General features: G+C 39.4%; 1 protein-coding gene across 9 annotated transcripts in view; it reads left to right on the top strand.

Annotated features, from left to right (window-relative positions):
- Window positions 1-21,375, top strand: part of FOCAD (focadhesin) — a 129,205-nt gene that overhangs the window by 83,725 nt on the left and 24,105 nt on the right. For 7 of the 9 annotated variants that reach the window (XM_075137868.1, XM_075137869.1, XM_075137866.1 and 4 more), the window contains 7 exons: window positions 7,297-7,389; window positions 9,584-9,672; window positions 11,722-11,763; window positions 14,325-14,433; window positions 14,907-15,023; window positions 16,851-17,089; window positions 18,747-18,836. In XM_075137868.1, coding sequence (XP_074993969.1) covers window positions 7,297-7,389; window positions 9,584-9,672; window positions 11,722-11,763; window positions 14,325-14,433; window positions 14,907-15,023; window positions 16,851-17,089; window positions 18,747-18,836 — 779 coding nt within the window. The remainder of the gene's footprint in view (window positions 1-7,296; window positions 7,390-9,583; window positions 9,673-11,721; window positions 11,764-14,324; window positions 14,434-14,906; window positions 15,024-16,850; window positions 17,090-18,746; window positions 18,837-21,375) is intronic. The other 2 variants (XM_075137873.1, XM_075137874.1) reach the window with 2 other exon arrangements.

Genomic DNA, 21,375 nt, shown 5'->3' with positions numbered 1-21,375 from the left:
AAAGCCACAAAAAGTAATAATCATGTCTTGTGGCCACAGGGACACCACACGGATCCCAGTAGAAGTTAGGCCAAGTCGTACAAGGATGAAAGCCAGTCTGATGGAAAGTTCTTTTTTCAAACTAGTGAAAATAAAAAACAAAAGCCACCCTTAAACACAGATCTCAAAGTATCTAATAATGTATGCAAATTTAATAGATATTTTCCATCTTGACATTTTTACTGCTAAAGAATGAAAGGAGAAACTGGAGATAATACCCCTCATCATCACAGGGGTGTGCAAGGAGATGAATGAATGTTTTCTAACTACTTGGATGCTCCAGTGGAAAGCACCAGGGCAAGTCCACAAGGACATTGCAAAATATGTCAGAGGAGCAGATTTAGAGTAATGAGTTATGAATGAAGCGTGGACTTGCATAGCATCCAGAAAGAAAAGCTCTGCCTTCTATGTAGTTGCTTCATTCAATAGGACCTGGGTTCAGTGCCAGAGGTTCTGGAGAAAAAGGTATTTAATTATATTATAATAAAAGGCATGTATTAAAGTGTTATATAAGCCAAGTTGCAGTGGGATGAAGATCAGTTCTAAACTACTATGTTGTAAACACTCGCCTACTAAAGCATCAAATACAATCTCTAGTAAAAATATTAAATTATTTATTTGTGTGTACTAGCAGTGATTATAACATCCAGCAGCACATCAAAAATTGACTTTTCTTCTGCTAACAAGCTACCTTCATAGAAACAGAACCTTAAAATGGTTTGCTTGACAAAGCGTGTGTTTTTTATTGAATGTGTGAACTGGATGGAGTTAGTGAATACATACCAATGACTGGAGACAGAAATATTTTATTAAATATCATCTCAGTATTTTACAAAGTCAGTTGATTCAAGGTGTAGTAAAACTAAAGTATTTGAAATATAAACCTAAACACAAAACATCTTCAGACAATCCTAACTGCACCCCTTCAGTGAAAATTCACAATAAGTATGAAATTTTGATTAAAATGTATCAGTATTTCTGTTCTCAGCTTACACTGCTTTAAAAGATTTTTTCTTGCCTTTTTTCTCCTTGTACATAGAGACAGTTGGAGTTTTAGGGGTGTCAGGAAAAGGTATTTGGGCCTTTGGCTTGAAGAGAAGCGAGTGCCTGGGCTCATCTGACTGAATTTCATGCCTTAGTGCTTGTTTAGTCCTCACTGTTCTTCTGGGGAACAGAGTTTAACAGTAAAAGCAGGGAGCTTAAAGCTATAAAGCTTAAGCAGTATTGGTCTAAGAAAATTGAGTTAGTAGGACCCAGGTTCATCTTTTCCCTGCAGTGGCTATAGGAATTAAAGTGTTTTTGCAAAGTCATTGCTTCAGAGTTCAACACAGCATATTAAGCAGTTTTTTAAGGGGTTTTAAATTACCAGAATGAACTTCTTTGCTACTGGTTCGATTCCTTTTTATTTTGGGGCTTTTTTTAACTCATAGTGACTTTTTAAGTAAAGTAAGAAGAGTTTTATTAAAAAGAAGACTTAAAGTTGCCTTTGAAGCATTGCAGTCAGCATAAAGCTCTGAGAAAACTGGATGTAAACACCAAGAAATTACAATTAATTGGGAGATGGCAAGCATCCATTTATTTTGTCTCTAAAAATCCCCAGCAGTTGGCATTTCCTTAGTTAGGGATTAGCAGTCATCAATATAATTGCCATACTGGGATAATAACATTTTTCTCTCTTGAGTGGTTTGATCTACGCTCACATCTGTAGAATATGAACCTACAGGTTGCATATCTGTATGCGTATGCTTAGTTGCCGTTATTACAGTTAGTTTTTTGAAAAGTGGGGCATGGGGAGGGGCTTGAGTTTCACTTTTGTGAGATTCTTTATGTGTAAAAGTGTGATGCCTGAGATTCTGCTACAAAAAAAAACGAGTTACATGAGGTTTTTATGCAGAGGAAAGAATTTCTTCTTGTGTGTTTAAAAGTCTGTAAAGCATACAAATAACAAATACGTGGGTCTAGCTGCCATTCAAATCTAACAGTAACAACAATAGTAAAAAGGTAATTTACTGTTAAACCTTAATCAGCCAGACTTATTCTATCTCCTAGATGCTCTTCTAGCTAAGGGATTAGATGCAGCTGTAATACCTGTCAGCAGGATCAGATTAAGATGCAGAAGGGTTTTTTGATGTTATTTGAACTGGTATCTCATGGGAGGCAGAACATAAGTTCAATAAACAGTGGTGTGTTTGAAATGCTGTATTGCTCTTTCCTGGTCACTGGTGACTTGGAAGAGGAAGATCATCTTTCCCCCAGAAATGGGGATGTGCTGTTTGATTGATTATTAAACAGAGCTTGTTAACCTCTCTTTGAGAGGACATGTAAGTTACTGTATTCACAGTGGTCAGAAATTGCATAGACCATGGGTTTTCTTTGTTTTCTCCACAGCTGCCTGCATCATACTGTACAAGAAGTCCCTGAGGTTTATCACAGTCACCTGGGCTAGATTAGCTAATAATTGCCTGTGACTGTTTCAGATTTTGGAGTAATTCTTCCTAGCAGTTCATAGGAATAACATCTTACCAGCTTCGCTTACCTCTGTTGTGAAAACGAATGAATAGTCACATATGTTCACATCATGTACCAGATGTTTTGATGGTTCTGTAAATGTATGTTTTGGGTCAAAGTTATTAGGCTTTCAGCTAGCTACCCATCTTTTCTTTTGTTAGTGGAGGTAAAGGGAACAGTTCATGCTACATGCAAAAAGCACAGAGGCAGCCTGCTTTTGGCACACAGATGTGGTAAATGGTGGCTTTGACAGTGCAGTGTTTTTAAAATAAAGGAGGGTGGTCTTGCCTTTGCATATTTCTCAATATTCAAGTGCTTTCTTTGTGTTGGAAATAGCACAGTTATTTTGCCCTAATAATTAGTAATATTTACAGGCACAATTGCAAAGTTGGGTGCCAGTGGTGAGTTGTACAGTATTAAATACTGCTGTACAAATAATCATTTTAGGCTCATGGAAGAAGCATTCCCTGCTTCTATTTTAAGTGTGTTCATTAGATGTGCTGTGATGACATGTATCTATGAGCACTGAAGTGGAAAGCTCTTTCTGTACATTTCTTTCCTGGTTTGATTTTGGTGTAATCAAGAGATTCAAGAGCTTATTCAAACCTTGTACATGAAGTACCTTAAGATGATAATTGGATTTTCTGGAACAGAATTCGCTGTAGTGTATTCTTCTGTGCCTAGGTATTTCAATGGATGTAGTTCAGATTATTAACTACTTTGTGCTGGTTTCCATTACTGAATTTACTGAATGTATCTTCCCCAGTGATGAAACAGTATTCAGGAAATAAGTTTGTTGACAGATTTTTGCTTTTCTCCTCCTCAGTCTAATGTGCCTTGGAGAAAGACAATTATTTTCTCACAAAGGAATGCTGGGGGGAGGATTTGGAAGTATATGCATGCAAGTGTGTTGAAAAGAGTCTCTAAGCAAAATTTGAGATGAAAAGAAATGCTGCTTCACTATTTTATTGATACGGATATGTAATGCTAGCCTTATTAATGAAATCACTGAGGTTGCAGTTTGTATGTCCCATATGTGAGAAGGGCATTTAAATACATGCCTAAACATGTCACTGACATATGGGTATTGTCTACAACATGTTTTCACAGCCACACGTTTGTTAGAGATGAGCTGAATTATGTGAGTTAGCAGGGCTATCGAGGTGGAAACCTGTTGTACTTAGTAAAAGAACTTACTGGGATTCCCAGTCTCTTTGCTTTTAATGGTATCACAGTTTCTAGGTCCTTTAAACAGTATTATGTCAATTAGATACCCAGGGAAGTGATAGAAACATGCTTAATTTCACTGTTTCCTAAATTTGTTTTGTGTGCTCTCTAGCGGTTATGTATCAGTGTAAAACGAGTGAGCAATATACAAAGATGTGTGGCAGCACAAAGGCACCAGTGCTTAAAGAAAGCTCATCCAGATCTTGCCATGGTGTTTGATTTTTATTGGGAGTGCACTGGAGGGGGGAAATGAGCTTCTGATTTCATTTGAAATGACTTTCCAGTCTTGCAGAAGCGTGCAAAACTTGTGCTATGTGTATTCAGAAGTGTTGAAGTACAGGAGTAATATCTCCTGTGGTTTGCCAGCATTCCCTGTCTTGGGTTTTGGCCAACACAGTCTATGCTTGTGTGTCTTTTCAGGGAGACATGTCCTTCTTAAACATCGATCAACAGGCTCAGATTAGTAGCTCATAGCTCATGCTGTTTCTTATTGCCTCAGAGGTCAGGCTGCAGCTCTTTCTTGAAAACTACTTGGCAGCCTGGTCTGGCTACGCTGCCTCCTAGGAACATCCCAGGACTAGTGTAGCAGTGTTTCGCAACCACTCGTCGTTGGTTCAGAAGTCTCTTGAGCCTCCTTCCCTGTGCCCCCCACCTGCCCGATATCTTCTTACACATAAATTGCACACTCAAAAGAATCTGAACTTCACTTATTGTCAGCTTTGTCTATGCTTGCTAGTATTAGTTAACCAATGCTTAATGTAGTTGTTGTTATCATTGTGTATCCAGTGATAGAGGACAAGTAAAGACTGCAGGTTTCCTGTACTGAAATAGCGGGTATCAGCACTGCTTATGTGATAATCTTCAGCACTATGTCAAATCATTTTCAGTCATAGATGAATTTTACTTGAGTATTCTTTGTTATGTGAAGATGTTCTATTCCCTCTTGTCATCCTCTCATTCCACATATCTACAAAATGTTTATTGCTATAAAGAAAGTTAATTATTCAAAAGGTGCTCAGCAGTTCTGCTGGTCATCAAGCACATCTGCAAATTTTAGATAAGATGTGCAAGGTGCTAATAATACATTCCTGATTAGACCATGTTGTCTAGTTACTTTAAATGCAACAATGCATCTAAAGCTTTGTATTTCCTGCATGAGCACCTGAAGTGTTTTGAAGACCTGCTTTTGCGCTGGTGCACAAGTGCAGATTACGTGGCGAACTTCACAGATCACCATGAGACCAGACAAATCTCAATGCACAAGTCTAAAATAGTTTCAGAGTAGAGGCAAAGGGGAAGATTGGAGTTGCTGCAGATGCCTTGGGAACCTGAGGCAAAGAATTCTGACTGGAGCCTTGACTGCTCATCAACTTGTTGAGGAATTGATGAACAGAGAAGAGAGAGCTGTGTGAATAAAATTTTGGCTAAAAAGGGAGGGCTAGTGTTACTGAGTCATCATTTAAGGATGAGATTTCTTTTTTTCTGCAGGGTGTATTTGTACTGGCTGTGGGGTGGAGCAAGTCATCTCTTTTGATTGGTTGACTTTTAGACTGTATTTATTTCTATAGATGTATTAGTACTTACTCAAAACTATTTTAAGTTCATCACTGACAGTGGGCCTGAAGCTTTAGCACAGTCCTTTGTTTTTTGTTATAAAATCCACGAAAAGAAGGAATATTGACTGCTTTATGTAGATCATGAGGGGCATAAAATAGAGGAGATGAAGCAGGAAGACTTACGAAGATAATTACAGACAAGGGGAGTTCAGTTGTTTATCTTGGTTAACCATTCTATACAGAGGAGGCCAGTGGAGCACATGATGGAGAAAGGAGGGTTGACATACCTTCAGGCATGGAGTGTTTTCCATGTTAACAGTGACTAGTCTCTGTACTAAAACAAAATAGGAGGAATAAAAAGGAAGAATAATAACCTTCTGGGATTAAGCCTAGCAAGATTAGTTACTCTAGGTGGGCTTTACACAATTTTTGATCACAGCTCACAGGGTTTTTCCATAACTCAGGGAGTCTGGCATGTTCTTTTAATTTAGAAATAGAAAGAGTAGGCCTTAAACAGCACATACTCAGATATATCCCATCTCACCTCAACCTGACATGTTTGCCTTTCCTTTATTAAAAACTGATTACCCTGGAAACTGCTGAGATTAAATAATTTACTTCCAGTGGAGTCCAAATGGCTGTGATGACATTTTTTCATCTTTTTGGTAGAGGCAGACAGTAGAAATAATTGGACGGTAGCAAGAAAAATCAATTCTGTGTGCCCACTGTGGAATATGATGAGATATAACAATGCACACCCATCATTTTAATTACAGAGCTTATGTTGTTTGTGGGTCTGAAAACACAGCAGTTTAAAAGGAGAGGACACCTGAACTATCTTAATTTAATAAAATGTTGCTGCAATTAAGACAGTCATGCAGAGGAGGAAATAGAGACTTCTAATTAGTTGTGATACACATTTTTGTGAATTAATATGTTTTGATTTATAACTTGCATAACATGCAAAATGCAGGGAGAGGTATATATATCATGTAAGACTCTGATGTCTGGAGAAACTTTCTTGGTGGCCTTGAATTTGTGACTCACTCTGTTTAACTTATCCCTGTAATTAGTTTGTTAAGCTGCCAAGGGCTAGAAAATGGCTTGTTACTATGCTCATTTGACTTCTTTTTTTTTTTTTTTTTTTTCCCAACATGCTCTGAAAAAGTCTTTGAGTCTGTTTGCTGTGGTGCTTACTGAAGAGAACAACCTTGGGCTCCTGAGAAAAAGCTGTGCATGTAGATCAGATTGTGTAGTTGACTTTGAGTTATTCTTTTGTTGTGAAGTTGAGGCTGTCATACCTGTGTGATTTGGAGGCAAGTAGGGAGAGCTGTTGCAATTTCTTTAACCTATCTTTGAGATGGTGTTCTTTTCGACCTGTTAGTTCTATATTGTTGCTTCCTAGAAAGAACCTTTGTGATTCCTTTCTTTTTTAAACAATTCCTTTCCTTAAGGGAAGTTTGAACTATGTACTTGAACATAGTTATATATACCCCAGTCATGGGTATTAACTCCTTTTGAATAATCTTCCCTGTATTTAGATAGTCATCTGCTTGTATTTATTTTAAATACAAGCTTTTAGAAGCACCTAAGATTTACAAAAACTATGACAAACAAAAACTGCAATAACATCTTTGTTTTGTACGTATTCTTGTCTACCAGTGCTACAAAGTGTTGTGCTTATTGCCACACGTAATTCCATTGCTCTGTCTGGGATCAATTATCTATTGAACTACCTGATGCAACCAATTTTGTCTGGCTTGGGTAATGAAGCTGAAAGTAACTTGGTCTGGGTAAAACCAGGAAGGAGAACAAAGTACATTATAATTTTAGTTTCCTACAGCTGTGTGTAATGTGTTATGGGCGTGAGCAAATGATTGCCTGCAAATCACGGGTTGGAGAGCATACATTCTGCATATGTTAGATTTAATGTAACCATTTCTACGCTTTCTGGTGTGTTGCACAGGTTAACATTCAACCTTCTGAATGGCACCGCTCCATACTGCTGCCACAGTCCTGGTTAGGATTTATGAGTCGAACCTACAGTGCAGTCCTGCAGGTAATTTCGAGGTACATAGTACTGTGCACATTAATGCTCATTCAAGTGGTATGAGTTTTATTTTTGCCAGCAAGAGCACCCATGCAAGTTACAATAATTTAAAAATAAAGCTTGAGGTGTTTAATAATAAAATTTATGAAAAGGAAATAAAAATGAGTCTTCAGTTAATGGCAGCACAATCTGGGATACTTTGTTGAAGTATAACTTCTGCTTACAGGTTCTTGCAGTCTTGTTCCTATGTCAGTTCTTAGATTTTTTTAGAACGTGAAATTTTAGCTAGAACTCTAACCTATTATTTTGGATAGGAATTTTGTAATAATAATATCACAAAGGAGACAGAAGCTATCGAGGAATGATTCTTTAAATAGAACTTCTCTTAATCAGCACGTAATCCTGTCACACTGTGAGGGACTCTTCTTCTGATTTTTCCACCCTATCTAATGATTAGGAAATATCTTAAAACCTCTCTTTCATTACGTTACCTGACCTGATATCTAGAGCAATGTAGTGTCATTTGGTTTTTCAACAGGAAAATGATCTAAAAAATTTCCAACAAATAGCTGCCTTCTAGAAGGCTCTCTTTATGCTACTAGAAGGATTTACTTGTTTGTATTTCCACACCACATCAGCTGTTTTCAGCATGAGCAGCTCAGGTTGCTGAGCGAATTCTAGAAGTTTTGACTGTTTCTTGTTTTGCTGTGCAGCAAAGCATGCTTCTCTAACATTTTCAAAACAAATTTTTTCTTGGCCATCAGCAAAATAGCAGATTCTAAGCCGAGCCAGCCCCATTACAAAGCAGGCAGTGGCTATTCAAATTGTAATTTTAGGTCCTAACTACAGAGGGGGCCATTGTTGCTTGTATTTAATTACTTTCCTCTTTGCTTCCTCTCTGAGGCAAGATTTCAGGCCAAGCTGAGCAAGAAGCTTGGCATTTACCAGGCTTGTTTCTGAAAGCCTCTCTAGGATTTCGTGCAGGGCAATAGAGCCTGTTTTTGTTGCTTTTGAAGTCCCTCACTGGAGATCTAGTATCTTTACTTACTCCTTATGCTTCTATAGTATCTTTCATCTGAGATGGCCAAAGAGACTACAGTATAAGGTGAGTAGTCTGGATAGTACTACATAATTCAGTATTTCTGAACAGCTAGTAGAGTAATCATTTCTACAGTTTGGAGGCAGACGTTCATAGAGTCCGGTTTTCCAAAACACGTGTGTGAGTATTTTTTTCCTTTTGGACACCTGAGAGTCCTCTTTTATTATGTCTGCTCACATGCTTAAGCACTTTTGCCAATTTGGGCATTCAGCATGTTTTTGAGACTGAAATCAGCCTCATCATGATGATCTTCATTTAGTACAGAACTTAAGACAATGTTTATGTGTTTGGGGAAGTTGCAATAGGTTTTTGCATAGTTTTTATGCAGCCTTCTCTTTAGTCACTGTGTTGTATATGCTCCTTTAATCTCCGTGGAGAGTCATCTTTTGACTGACATCTGGATTTACAGGATTGACTCTCTTGTGTTCCCAGGTTTTTATGCACACCCAAACTACAAGTATTCAATACCTGAAAAACACAGCTTATGTGCCTATATTTTTCACCTAAGGCTTAATAATCTACTAAGGAGCAGTAATTGGCAACCTAAACAAGTTGAGATGTAGTTGTCTCACCGTTGGAGACTGAACATTAAAGCAAAGCTACTTAGTGTGTTTAGATAACAATTGTTAGAGGCCAGAATCCATATAATCTCCTTTAAGGTACAGAAGGAACTGTTGTAGGAGTTCACAGGGAGGTTGGGGTCATAGAAAGGAAAACGATGGGGAATTCTGCTTTAAGTACTGAATCAAGTAAGTGATGTTTTGCTATTAGAATCCATTTTAGCTAGCAGGCTTCTAAATCTCATTCCCTGCTTGTTGTACCCCTTCCCAAGGGAACTTGTCTCTTTGCATGGACTAGGAGAGATGACTCAGTATCTCAGCTGCCATCTGCAGCTTGTTTTCCCCACTCAGAGTAAAAAATTATGAATTATTTTACTTAATATATAGTTTATTACAGTGGGATCCCATATGAAAAACAGTCAAGTTCACTTATGAAGTAGCCCTCAAGTGAAAGGCTACATCCATTACCTAAGTGTTCTCTGAAGAATTCTGATGATGACTGGCCATGTAAGATCCACTTCTGACTTACTCTGTAATTCTGCAGGGGAGGCAGGCAGAGCTGGAGATGCAGTTAAAACATGGAAAAGAGGATCCTGAAGAGGTGCAGTACAAACAGTTTACAGCTTGGCTCTGGTAAGGAAGTGCCTGTCTGCTCCTGATCACTTGTAATGGCAAGTGAGGGAGCAGGAAGAAAGACACTACTGGGTAACTGTAAGGATTCCCATATGCACGGGTTCACAGGTACCTTCCCCTCTACAGTGTCTGAAACTTTGTAGGGTGAACAACTGGAAGGAATGGAAAACTGTATTTGTTTTGTGTCATGTTAAAGCAGGATTATGCAAAGAGCAAAATTTACTTGCAGAGACTAAGTGAGATGTCTGACTGAAAATAGCTTGATAAAAGAAATGTAGGCCATGGTATGATGTATGTTGTACTGCACTGAGACACACGTCAGTTTGTATGGTAAGTTGGCAATGTTGAGCCTGAGGATGTTGTTTAAAACCAAGCACATGATGCACACCCTGATCCATGTCCTCAACTACTTCTGGTTCAGTCAGCTGAGGAGTCTCTCTCAGTCAGGATTTAGCCATGTATGTGCATGGCCAGGGGGATAAGGTGGGAAGTGGGAGGCTTCACAGAAAGAAAGAACTACGTATCCACAGACAGTATAAATATCTGTTTCTGTGCTTCATAAGTGCATTGGGAACAAAGCATGTACAAACAAAAAGCAAAATGCCCTTTGCCCATTTCAGTCAAAAAGGTGTTACTAAGTCCTATTCAACAGGAATAGAAAATTTGTGTCTGTTGTTTTATTCCAGCTAAGTCTAGATTAGAGGGTTTCATAGTAAGATGCAGAATGGTATGGTATTGTAGGAGAGATTCTTTATGTAGTAGTGGCACAATTTTCTGTTGTTGCTCTGCCTGATCCCTTTCTTGATAAGGTATAAAGCGGAAACATTTTGCAGGTGAGAAGAATGTCTATAGCAATGCTGCTTTTGTAGATTTCTCTTGAACTGATTTCTGCTCTGTATTTCCTAAATAGTGTTAATGTAAGCTATGTCAAAAATGAACAGAATTCCCTTTAATAGTAGAGAAATCAAAGCAATGAGTGAACTGGGAGCCCAGTATTAGCTTTCATGTCCTTTCCTGTTCCCCCTTAATTGCTTGGTGCTTCAGGGCTCTAACTTCAGTACCCATTAAGCATTTGTGTTGCCCATGAGGTTTAACCTGATTGTGGACAGCTTGATATAAACTTTAGTGTTAATGCTTTATTGTATAAGTACTGTGCAATTTTGCATTGGTATTTGCCAAGTTGCTGTAAGTGTTTCTAGTGTAGGTGGGTTTGAAACTGTGTGCAAAAACAGTTACGCAGAAACAGTGGTTATGAAGGAAAGCCTGAGTAGGTTTCTTTTAAAGCCTGAGTATAACTCAGTCTTATAACATATGGCCCTATTTTATGAGGCGTGCGTCTGATCATGTGTTGTGGAACTGTGATTGGAGTGATCTTTTTCTGTAGGGTGACAGTCATGGCCAGAATGGTATTGTATGTGGTAATATAGAGGATCTCTTTCCTCACCCTAACTTGGCGATATAGAAGATTCACTGCATCTCTGCTTCTGTCTTGATATGAATGCAAAACTAAACAAATGCAGACAAGTAGCCTATTATAAATCACCTACAGTAATGTGTAAGAAATTTTAACTACTCCTATGGCTTTCATTTAAATGGATTCAGGTTACTATATTACCTAATAGCATAACTGCCCATAGTGGTTTCCAGAAGTATAGTAAGCGTTGGATATATTGTTACAGTTGTCCATTGTAAAACTTTCTCATTTTATTATGCTAAGACATAGAACAGTGATCTGGAAACTTATGTGTAACAGCTCAAAGAACAGATTTATGGCTATTGCATGAACTTGCATTTTACAAAAAGTGGTATGAAGTCAAATAAGAGCCCTTTATAAAACGTTGGTAGTGCACATGAGCATGAAGAAATGTTGGGTAGTACGTAAGCACTTTTACAGTTTTAATGCTTGTGATTAATTTGCGCTCATTTTGATAGCTATATGAGATAACTGTTAACCTAGAATGGACACGTGTAAGGCATAAGGGGAAATTAGCTGAGTTCATGGTATAGTATAACAAACGTGGTGTAAATTCTTTCTGTTTCTCTTGGCAGGGTCAGAGATATGTTGACCGATGTCATCAAAGGTGCTTCCAAGTAAGAACTGCTAATTTATTACAGATAAGAATGAGTTCTCTTTTGTGGCAGAAGATGTAAGATAATATTTTCTGCAATTGGTTATCTGACAATTTCATGATTTCACATGATTATTCAGGAAAGGAACTCTTCCCCACCTTGTGCTTTGAGATTTTTATGACTGACTGTGTCTATTAGGAAGGCTGATGCCTATGTTTTCAGGAAAGCCTGGGTAGATGCTATATGCACTATTAGTCTGTTCTTTTTTTAACTAGCAGATTGTTTGCCTCAAGTTGCTTCGTTTATGTAGAAGTTGGCTGGTCTTTAGTGGAGTATTGGCTTTTCAAAACTGTCCCACTTTCTCTTAAGGTGCCTTCCTTGTGCCTAGATGCCCCCAAGGCAGGAAATTACATGCTTTCAGATTGTGGCAGACTTGTTCATTTGCTATTAGAATTAGCACATGGCTTTCAGGCAGCAATAAACTTTAACCTCCTTCATAGGCTGCTAAAGTGGTTTGACTTCCTTTTTTCACTCTGCACTGGCAGCTAGCTTCCTATTATGCTTTGCCCTTGGTTAACCTGAAATTGGCCACTTGCACCAGTTTAAACAAAAGTGTCAGAAATAGTGAAGCCTCATAAGAACAAGTACTTAGAAAATCTTAAATCATGAAGAGGTCATCAATGAAAGAATTACAGTGAAATCTCACAGACCATTTCAACATTGGTATTCTTGTAAATGTACAAAAGACTAGTTTGAAATACTTTTGCGAGTTGAGAGTTCTGGAGATTTTAATTAAGACTCAAAATCATAAACACTTGACCTTTTTCCTTTTCTAACTTATCATTGTTATTATGTTATATGGATATTTAAAATATTTCCAGCTGTTCTGTTTCCTTGCATGTCAGTCCATCTTGAAGGAGTCAGTTAAAGAGGGATGAATTTGGAAGATCTGTTTGATATTTTAGCTACTCAATAAATATCTGTGTTAAGGTAAGGTAGTAGAAAGAGACAAATAAAGGAGGAACAAAATAATAAACTTTAAATATATTCTGTGTCTCAGAATTTAAGTTGTGATTTTAGTTGCAGAAGTTCATTAGCAAAACTAGTTGAGGTAGAAGCATTGCCTAATTTGGGAATGACTGGTGAATTTTCTTTAGGTAACAGCAGAAGGATTTCCTTCGCATGGATTACGCCTCTAGAACTTCTTGTGTTTACTGACTTTCTTTTACTAAAATATTGGTCTTTTCCCCCATATTTTCAATAAAGAGTAAGACACTACTCTTTCCTTCTGGGGCTTGTTAGGATATGATTTTTACCTTTATTAAATTTAAAGCATCCAGCTTTCATGAGTGTGTAGATTTCGAAGTTTCTCTCTGTTTGAGGTACATCATGAAATGTAACCTTTTAGAAGTTGATGATCAACAACAACAAAGGTTCTATACATAGATTAGGAAATTATGTAAGGCAAGAGATATGGGGAGGTTTCAAATTACTTAACTACGCATGTAGTTGTAATTATTTGTAGGTATCTCTTATCTGAAAGGAAATAGTTTCAGTGTTCCTTCCAAACAGGAGAGGTCAATGACATTCCATAAGACCTGTGTGTCTCACTTTAAAAAGTGAACCAGAAATCCAGAAAATATTTTTATTGTAAAAATGAGATCTTTGGATCTGGAACAAATGCCTAAATTTGCAGTGTAGGTGTATTTTTATAGCAACAGTTGAAGACGTTTTTAGAAATGGAAGACTGATGCCAAAAGTGTAGTACACTGTGTACTGGTCTAGTGTAAGATTTTAAGTGGCCTAGTACAGTTGTGCTGTTCAGCTACTATTGTAAAACATCTAAGAGAGTTCCAGCAGGATTGTATTGCAATATGTTTTTCAGGGAATGACTGGGATATCGACATCTATCTTTTCATGAAACTGAACACAGTTATATTCTCTCTCTTATTTGTAGGTGGCACAATTTTTTTCCTGAGTTCCTTAAAAGTAAAGGTTTGCACTGTGGTAGAAGTTAGTACTCTTTGAAACCTGTCATTTTGCATGATGTTAATGTTTTCATAGCACAGGGGAATAATGAAAAACTTTTTTTTTAAGCTGAGATTTCAGTGATGCCTGCTCTGCTAAATCTTCTGAACAGATGCTGTTGCAGTGAAGTGCCACTGCCTGTATAGCATTGAAGAGCTTGAAGAATAGTTTGAAGAGCTTTTTGTGTTGTCCTGTGTAGAGATGGGACTAGCTAAGACCAAGTGGTGCATTTCTGAGAGTGCTACTTGCTCTGCATGGTGGCAATCCTCACTATAGGGGAAGCAAGCTTCTGTTTTTATACCACTTTATATGTGCTAGGCTTTATGTAAAAGACAAACAAGAAAAAAGACTGAAACGCTTCTCTCCCCCATTCTTTCTCTAATTCCTGAAGATGAAATGTTATAGACTTTTGCTGAGCTAGAAGACAGCCCGATAAAGTTGCTAGGTGCAAAGGCCTTCCCTCCTGGACCACCTGTAGCACAACTTTCCTGTATTGTGTTTTGTGGCCTGCATCTCTATTACGCTTCTTAACTCTTTGCCTGTTTTGTGTCCAGAGACAGCCCAGTGGTGAAAGGAAACTCTATTTTTGCCTTAACTGGTCTTGCAGTTGCTGTAGCCAAATATGAAAGCAGCCTTTCCTCAGACACTGAAGGGATGCCTGAGGTGAGTCAATCTGGGAAAGAGATTCGCTACTCTTAGTGGAATATAATGAAGTGGATCTGAAGTACTTCACATTTTGAAGTTCAAACTTCACCCTGCTCAGTGAATCCCATCTGATAGATGGTGTGTGGTCTATACAAAAGCAGTCAGAGTGCGTAGGTGCTTTCTCACAAGAAATATAATGACTAACACATTTATCTGTTGGTTTTGACAGATAAGATAGAGGTCTAGTGGACACTAAAACCCAGCCAGCCTCTTTTCTCATCATTTTTGCTTTCACTGAACAGTACCTGATCAAAAGTAGCGTCTGGAGGGTCAGCATTGGCAAGTAAATGATGCTGCTTACTGTACATAGAATGACAAAATAATCTCATTCGTGATGGATCATAGCTGGAACATCAGCTGCTGACCTTCTGTTCCGGTAGGACCTGATTTAAGAAAAAGTAACGATGAATATTTGGGTTTGATTTTTGCAGACTGAACCTGATTTTCTTCCCACAAAACACTGGATTTCTATGGTCACAGAGACCCTCTTTAGTATTGTGAACAGCCGCTATCACCCTAAAGGTCAAGTCTTCCCATGGTTCTACCAGGTACGTGTTGTGGTGTTAAAGGTAAGAGAATATATCTGTATTTCATACCTGGAGTTCTTAGTGTGGAGTTTCCTGGTTCTGTTTGCCCTGTAGTAGTTGTAATACAGGAGAATCAAAACTTTTCTTTCTTTTGTCCTTTTTCTTTCATTGTGTTTTCTGCTTATGTTTGGGTTTGCGTTGAGTGTTTGTCTTTATTATCAAATAGTAAAAACCACATGCAAGGATACATGAAAGAAGGAAACTTTAAAAACAAAAAAAGCCTTCAAAGCCTAGAATATTCGGCACGTTTTGTACGTTGTATGTACAAAACAAAGCCTTCTAACATCAACAGACTCTCCTCAGACCACACTATCAAACTCCTGAGTGATTCTGACACCATTCCTTAGAGCTCTGAAATGCATACTTTCTCAAAATCTAATAGTTATTGAGCCAGTGATTCTTATTTTACCGTACATCTTGAACCCTTGGGGGCCAGTAGAAGTTGTATTGTATGTGCTTGCAGTGTGATGACCAGCCTGAAATTCTCAAGCCATGTAAGTATCAGGCAGTTCTTAAGTAGGACCTGGAGATGGACTGAAAGCTCAGCATAGACCTTAAGGAATAGGTGTTGCTAACTCTTGACTACCTGTGGTCGAAACGACTAGGTTGGAGATTCTTTTTGTCATGGATGCAGAAGGGAACTTGGGTCCTACAAGGCCAAATACCAGCTTGGTAATGTATCGTAATGGAACTTCATTAACTGCATTCATGAACTGTGTTTAGTCCAGTAGTGAGAAGTTAGCATCAAAAAGCTGAAAACTACTGATGGACCTGAGTCAGCTCTGGCATGTCACCCCTGTTACCACTGAAAGAGGACATAGATCACCAAATCAAATGTAGTGTTAAATAAACGCTAGACTAGTTGGACCTAAGGAGATAGAACTACTTGGTTGGCACTAGCAGTTCTTGCCGAATTGTTCTGTGACTCCTGCCTTTGAAAATAATGCTGTTTAAAAAAAGGTGGGTTTGAGATGGAACAGTGTGACAATGTTTCATTTCTAAAATGCACTGTTTAAAAAAAAAAAAATCAAAAAAATCTTATGCTTGTAAAATTCTAAGCCACACAATAAAAATCACTGTCTTGCAGAGTGCCTTGCATCCTGATGGGATTTTTTTTCTTTTCCTTTTCAGAGTTGCACTTGGAAGTTGATAAATACACATTAGACTTACTTACAGTCAGTCCATTGCTTTATAAGTAGAGGTAGCTGTATGGATTTTACCTTGGAATTAAAAACCTTTGTAAGGGATCTTTCTTCTAGAAAGCATCTCTACTGGTTATCTTGCAAGATCTCATGATATTTTGTCATCCTAGGTGTGATGCTTTTAAGGTAGTGCTTTTTCCAGCTCATTAAATTCTTGGTGTGTTATAATTACAGAAGTACATTAACATCATGTTTGCCCTACTGATCACGCTGCTGGATATTTTAACAAGGAAGGTGAAAACTAAAGTAGACCAATGTATTTATGTGCAGACTAGCTGTTAAATTCTAGTTGCATCCTGTCTTATCCTTTGTTTACAGTTTCATACTTAACAATCTTATTTACACTTAGAAATTATATTCTGAATTACCCTAGTTTTAAACTGCTTACAAGGTAAGGCAAATGGAAAAGTTATCATAGGCAATTCCATGAAATACTGTTTATTGCCAGATTGCAATACATCTGTGCTGCTGTTTGCTGTATAGATATTTATTTGAAATTCCTAAAGTGCTGAGTGCTGGAAAGGAATTTTATTTCCCTCTCCCAAGAGAAAAAGAAAAAAAAAATTTTTTTTTAATGTTTTTCTAGAAATCCTATTCAGGTGAAAATACCGCTAGTATTATAGCTCGTTCCTGTGCGGCCACTGCTTTGTCTCTCCTCGTGCCAGTTTTCATTGTATCATGCAAGGAGAAGGTTGAGGAGGTCCTGAATTTGCTGACTGACAGGTTACCTGGGAAGCCAAATGCTGATGAGTCTCAAGCTGTTCAAATCCACATGGGCCTTGGTTTGGGGATGTTTATCTCACATTTGTATGAAGAAAAAGTCAGGTAAGGATTACCATATGTAATGTAGGTGTGCAAATAACTTCCTTCTTTTTCCTGCACATGGCCTGAAGTTCTGAGGAATTAAAGTATTTACAAGTCATAGACAAAGAATTCTTGCAGAGCTTTGCAACGTTTCTTAAAAGGCGTCTTTTATTATCAGCCTTCACCATGCCCCCCACTTCCCCCCCCCCCCCCCAGTGCTATCCTGGATATTTTGCCATTTTTTCAGGATGAATGATAAATTTTCATAATATCCTAAGGCACATGTGCAAAGCAGTTAGCTAGAAGAGCCACACATATGCTTTTGAGGGGGACTAGGTGCCCTGGGAGACCTAATTGTAAAATAATTCACAGTTCTCATCGATTCCTTTCTAAGCGGTGCTCTGGACACTGGGTAGTGTCCACTTACATCATGTGAGTTACGTGTATGGCAATGGAGCTACAACAGAAGTAGCGTAAGGGGCTGTCTTTAAGGCGTGCTGTTACAGCTATGTTGGCAGCAAACAGATGTTCTGAAGTTGGTAGAAAATGCCTCCTTTACAGAAGGGTTGGCCTCAGTTGCAAATTTCCAATAATTCCAGAGAAATTAAGAAGTAGGCTTGGCTTTATACTCCTCCAGCTTCTTGACTACTAGGGATTCTGTCTGCCTATATACCCATAATAAATGTGTAGAAGCAGAGGTATCAAACAGATTTGGCTGTCAGTTGTTAATTTGCTCAGTGAAGCTAATGTTTCCAATGCACCTACCTTTGCTAAAACACTGTGCAGCATTGCTCTGTTCTAATCTTCATGCTTCGATGTCTTGATGCCTTGCTGCCTCTGACTCAGCCACGTAATTTGGGGATGGGCTGTCTCTGGATCATTAGTCAATGGTGACAACTGAGCTACACACAAGCATTAAAAGGCTTTTAAAGAGAATGACATTAGATCAGCTTGATATTTTGGAGTATGTGAGTCTTTATTTTGCATTTTTGTGTTTTTTTTTTTGTTTGGCAAGGGGTGTTGAAATTAATAAATTTATCTAAAAATTTCTTATGGACCAATTTTTACTCTTCATCGTTTCAAAGCTTAATCTCACACATTCTTCCAAGTATTGACTTGCAACAACAGCAAAATTTGTAGGGATGTAGCTGTAGCTAATATCAAATCATAGAGTTACTTTGCATTAAAGATGTCCTGTTCACTAAGAAAACTGTGTACGTGTTTTGTAACAGGGGAGTCCCTATGACATCTTTGGAGTGACATGTAAATGCTTCCTTTTTTATCAGTAAGTTAGGCAAAGAGATAGAGAGAGAGACTTATAGAGCTAATATCTTAAAATGTAATGGATTTTCAGTTTATAAATAGTTACAGGTCTAGCTGAGATCATGTTCTATCAGTATCCTCCTACTACTATCAGGTATGTTTTACAAATCCTGGGATCTGGGTTTCTTTCTGGGTGTTGTAGGAATAATGGTTGTCAGTTAAGGTCTGAGTATGTTTGTATTATTTGTATATGAGTATGTTTACATGAATGTGACACAAATGACCAGTCATATAGTTATTGCTTACCGACTAGTATGAGAACCTGTTACAGCAAGAGTTTTAATATCCAATGTGATTTAAAGAGCAGAGCTGTGTTTTGGATTTTTTTGGTTTCTGTTTTGTTTTGGTTTTGTAGTGATGTACCCGGTCAACAAATGAACTTAGTTCTAATGAAGTCCCTGGATGCACTGGAAGACTGCTGCTTTGACACCAGCCTGGAGTACAAGTGAGTTTCCTTCATTACTGATGATATTTTGTTTTATTTTGAGCTCTACCTTTTTAATTCATGCTTTTATACCTTAATTCTACACAGAAGAGTATAAGGATAGGACAAGGAGGCAGCCTGTTCTGAGTACTTCCATAGAATCACCAACTCGTGCAGGCTGGCAAGAACCTTCGGAGGTCCACATCCCTTCCCAGAACAGAGCCAGCCATGGACTTGGACTACATTGCCTAAGGCTTTACAGTCAGGGTTTGAAACCCCCGAGACTGGAGAAAGCACAACGTCTCTAGGCCCTGGCTCCACTTTTGGGCTGTCCTTGTCTTCATGTGAACGTCTGATATTTCAGCTTGTGCCCGCTGCCTCTGGGCCTCCCACCATGCAAGAGCCCAGCTACATCTCCTCAATCCTTTCCTGTCAGTGCTGGAGATGCTGTTGGGTGCCCCTAAAGCCATCCCTTCTCACAGATGAACCAGCTGTGGTCCACAGCCTCTGCTCTCAGGGGAAGGGCTCCAGCCTCGCTGCCTCGGTAGCCTCCCATGAACTTGTTCCACTGCAGTTGGTGTCTTTCCTGCATTCAGAGCAGTATTCCAGGTGTATTGGTGAGCACACAGTAGAGGGGTGATCCTTCCTCTGGCTCTCATGGCTGTGTCCTGCTCATGCTGCTTGTGCACTGCTGGCGCTCATTGCTGCCTGGGTGCACGTCTGGCCCCAGCTCAGCTTGCTGCCCACCACTGCCCAAGGCTGTCCCCAAGAGCTGATGCCCAGCCCCTCTGGTCCCAGCCTGGCTGTTGCCAAGTGCAGGACTGTGAGTTGGTGCTTGTTGAATTTCAGGATGTTCCTGCTGGTTTATTCCTCTGTGTACCATCTCTTCTAAGTGAGTGTGTCCATAAAAAAAAGTATATATAATACATAATACTTTATGTATGAACATACATATAAGTGTGTATGTATATGTGCATATATCTAACACATACACACACAGAGTTTTTTCCATACAGTCCCTAGGGTGAGGTGAAAAGAAGCGATGGCTACTGCTAATCCTTTCCGACCTACGAGTAAAAACCTTGGCCATGTATAGAGAACCACACAGTCTTGCTCACAGGCGGTGGGAAGATACCAGCAATTCTAGGAGCAGGGTTGCTCATCTTACCTGCACACGTTTGTTAATGAACGATGTTTTTTAAAGTCCTTCCGTGGTACTCTTAGGTGTTGCCAAGGTGTTCAATGAAGTCTAGCTGCTTCCGTGTTGGAGCCTGTTACTGGAATGTGCATGTGTCTACAGTACAGCGTGAGCTCTGGGAGCAGCTGCCTCACATGGCTTATTTATCTGGGAGAGCCAGGCCATTAGTTTAACAGCTGTGGATGGCATGTTGAATACTGAGTAAAGCAAATGTATTTCATTTAACCAACTGAGGTTATGCCTCAGGTGTCCCAAAGAGAGGAGCAGCCCACCAGCAGGGCAAGAAATTATTGGAAGGTATTGCACAATTACTAGCATTGGCAAACCTGGAATAATTGAACAATAACACACATTTCCGTTGCCGTTAAACAACTAACATAACATAGTATTATGTCTTCCACAGTAGTCATTTCCCTTTCAAATCAGGGAAGGAACTGCAGTATCTTGAGTGCCTCAGAGTGGGTGCGTAGTGTTTTACTTTATTTTGAACATTATTCTGCCCGGCTCTTCCCTGTTCAAAGGAAACGAGCAATAATTCTTGTTTGGCTTTGCCCTCCCATTCTCCAGTGGACCTTCTGAAAAGCTGTGAGGGGTCACAGTTGCACACCATGGACTGTGAACCCATATAGTTTCGTCAGGATGTGGGTTGCCTCTTGTGTCCCACAGGGTGGGACACATGGTGCGTGGGGGGCTGTATCAGCCGCATCACTTTGTTACACCCGTTGCTGCTTGTTCATGCAACCTGTTAGCTGGAGATAAATGCCTCACAGAAAAGCCAAGCTAGACTTCTCTGGCAGCAAGAGGTTGTCAGAAGAATAGGAAACAATGGCAAGCAGGAGAGGGAAGATTGAAGGGTGGGTAGTTTTTTACGCTGGGCATAATGGCTACATATTTTGAAGGTAAATGGTAAGTTGGTGTCTAGTGTGAGGGCTCGTTGTGAGCAAAGAAGTAATGTAAAGCTGTAAATGTTGCAGACTTGTCCAAGTTTGGCATTTGTCCACTCTTAAACTGCTATTCCAAAGGAAGGGCCTTTCCAGCCGTTCCATGCGGTACGACAGGCAGGGCCACCCGTGGGGCGTAAGCGTTGCAGCGACCTTTTCAACTGTTTCACCCGTGCCACACGGGCGATTCTCTTTTTTCGTTAAAACAGGTTTCATGTCTTTGATGTGAGAGGGCGGAGTTCCCCTTTTTCTGAATGCCAGCAGTGATTATATCCTCTCCTGCGGCTGCTCGGGGGTGTCGTGGGGCCGGGAGGGGCCCCGCTGCCAGCCCGGCGCCCGGCGGGGCGCGGGGAGCTCGGCGGGCCGCCGCCGCGCCGGCGCTCTCCGGGCTCGTCCTGCCCCTTAGCGGAAGGCGGCCCCG

Source organism: Calonectris borealis, chromosome Z, assembly GCF_964195595.1.
Source record: "Calonectris borealis chromosome Z, bCalBor7.hap1.2, whole genome shotgun sequence".
NCBI lineage: Eukaryota > Metazoa > Chordata > Aves > Procellariiformes > Procellariidae > Calonectris > Calonectris borealis.
Note: the sequence above shows the minus strand (reverse complement) of the source record. Positions and strands in the feature narration are given on the sequence as shown.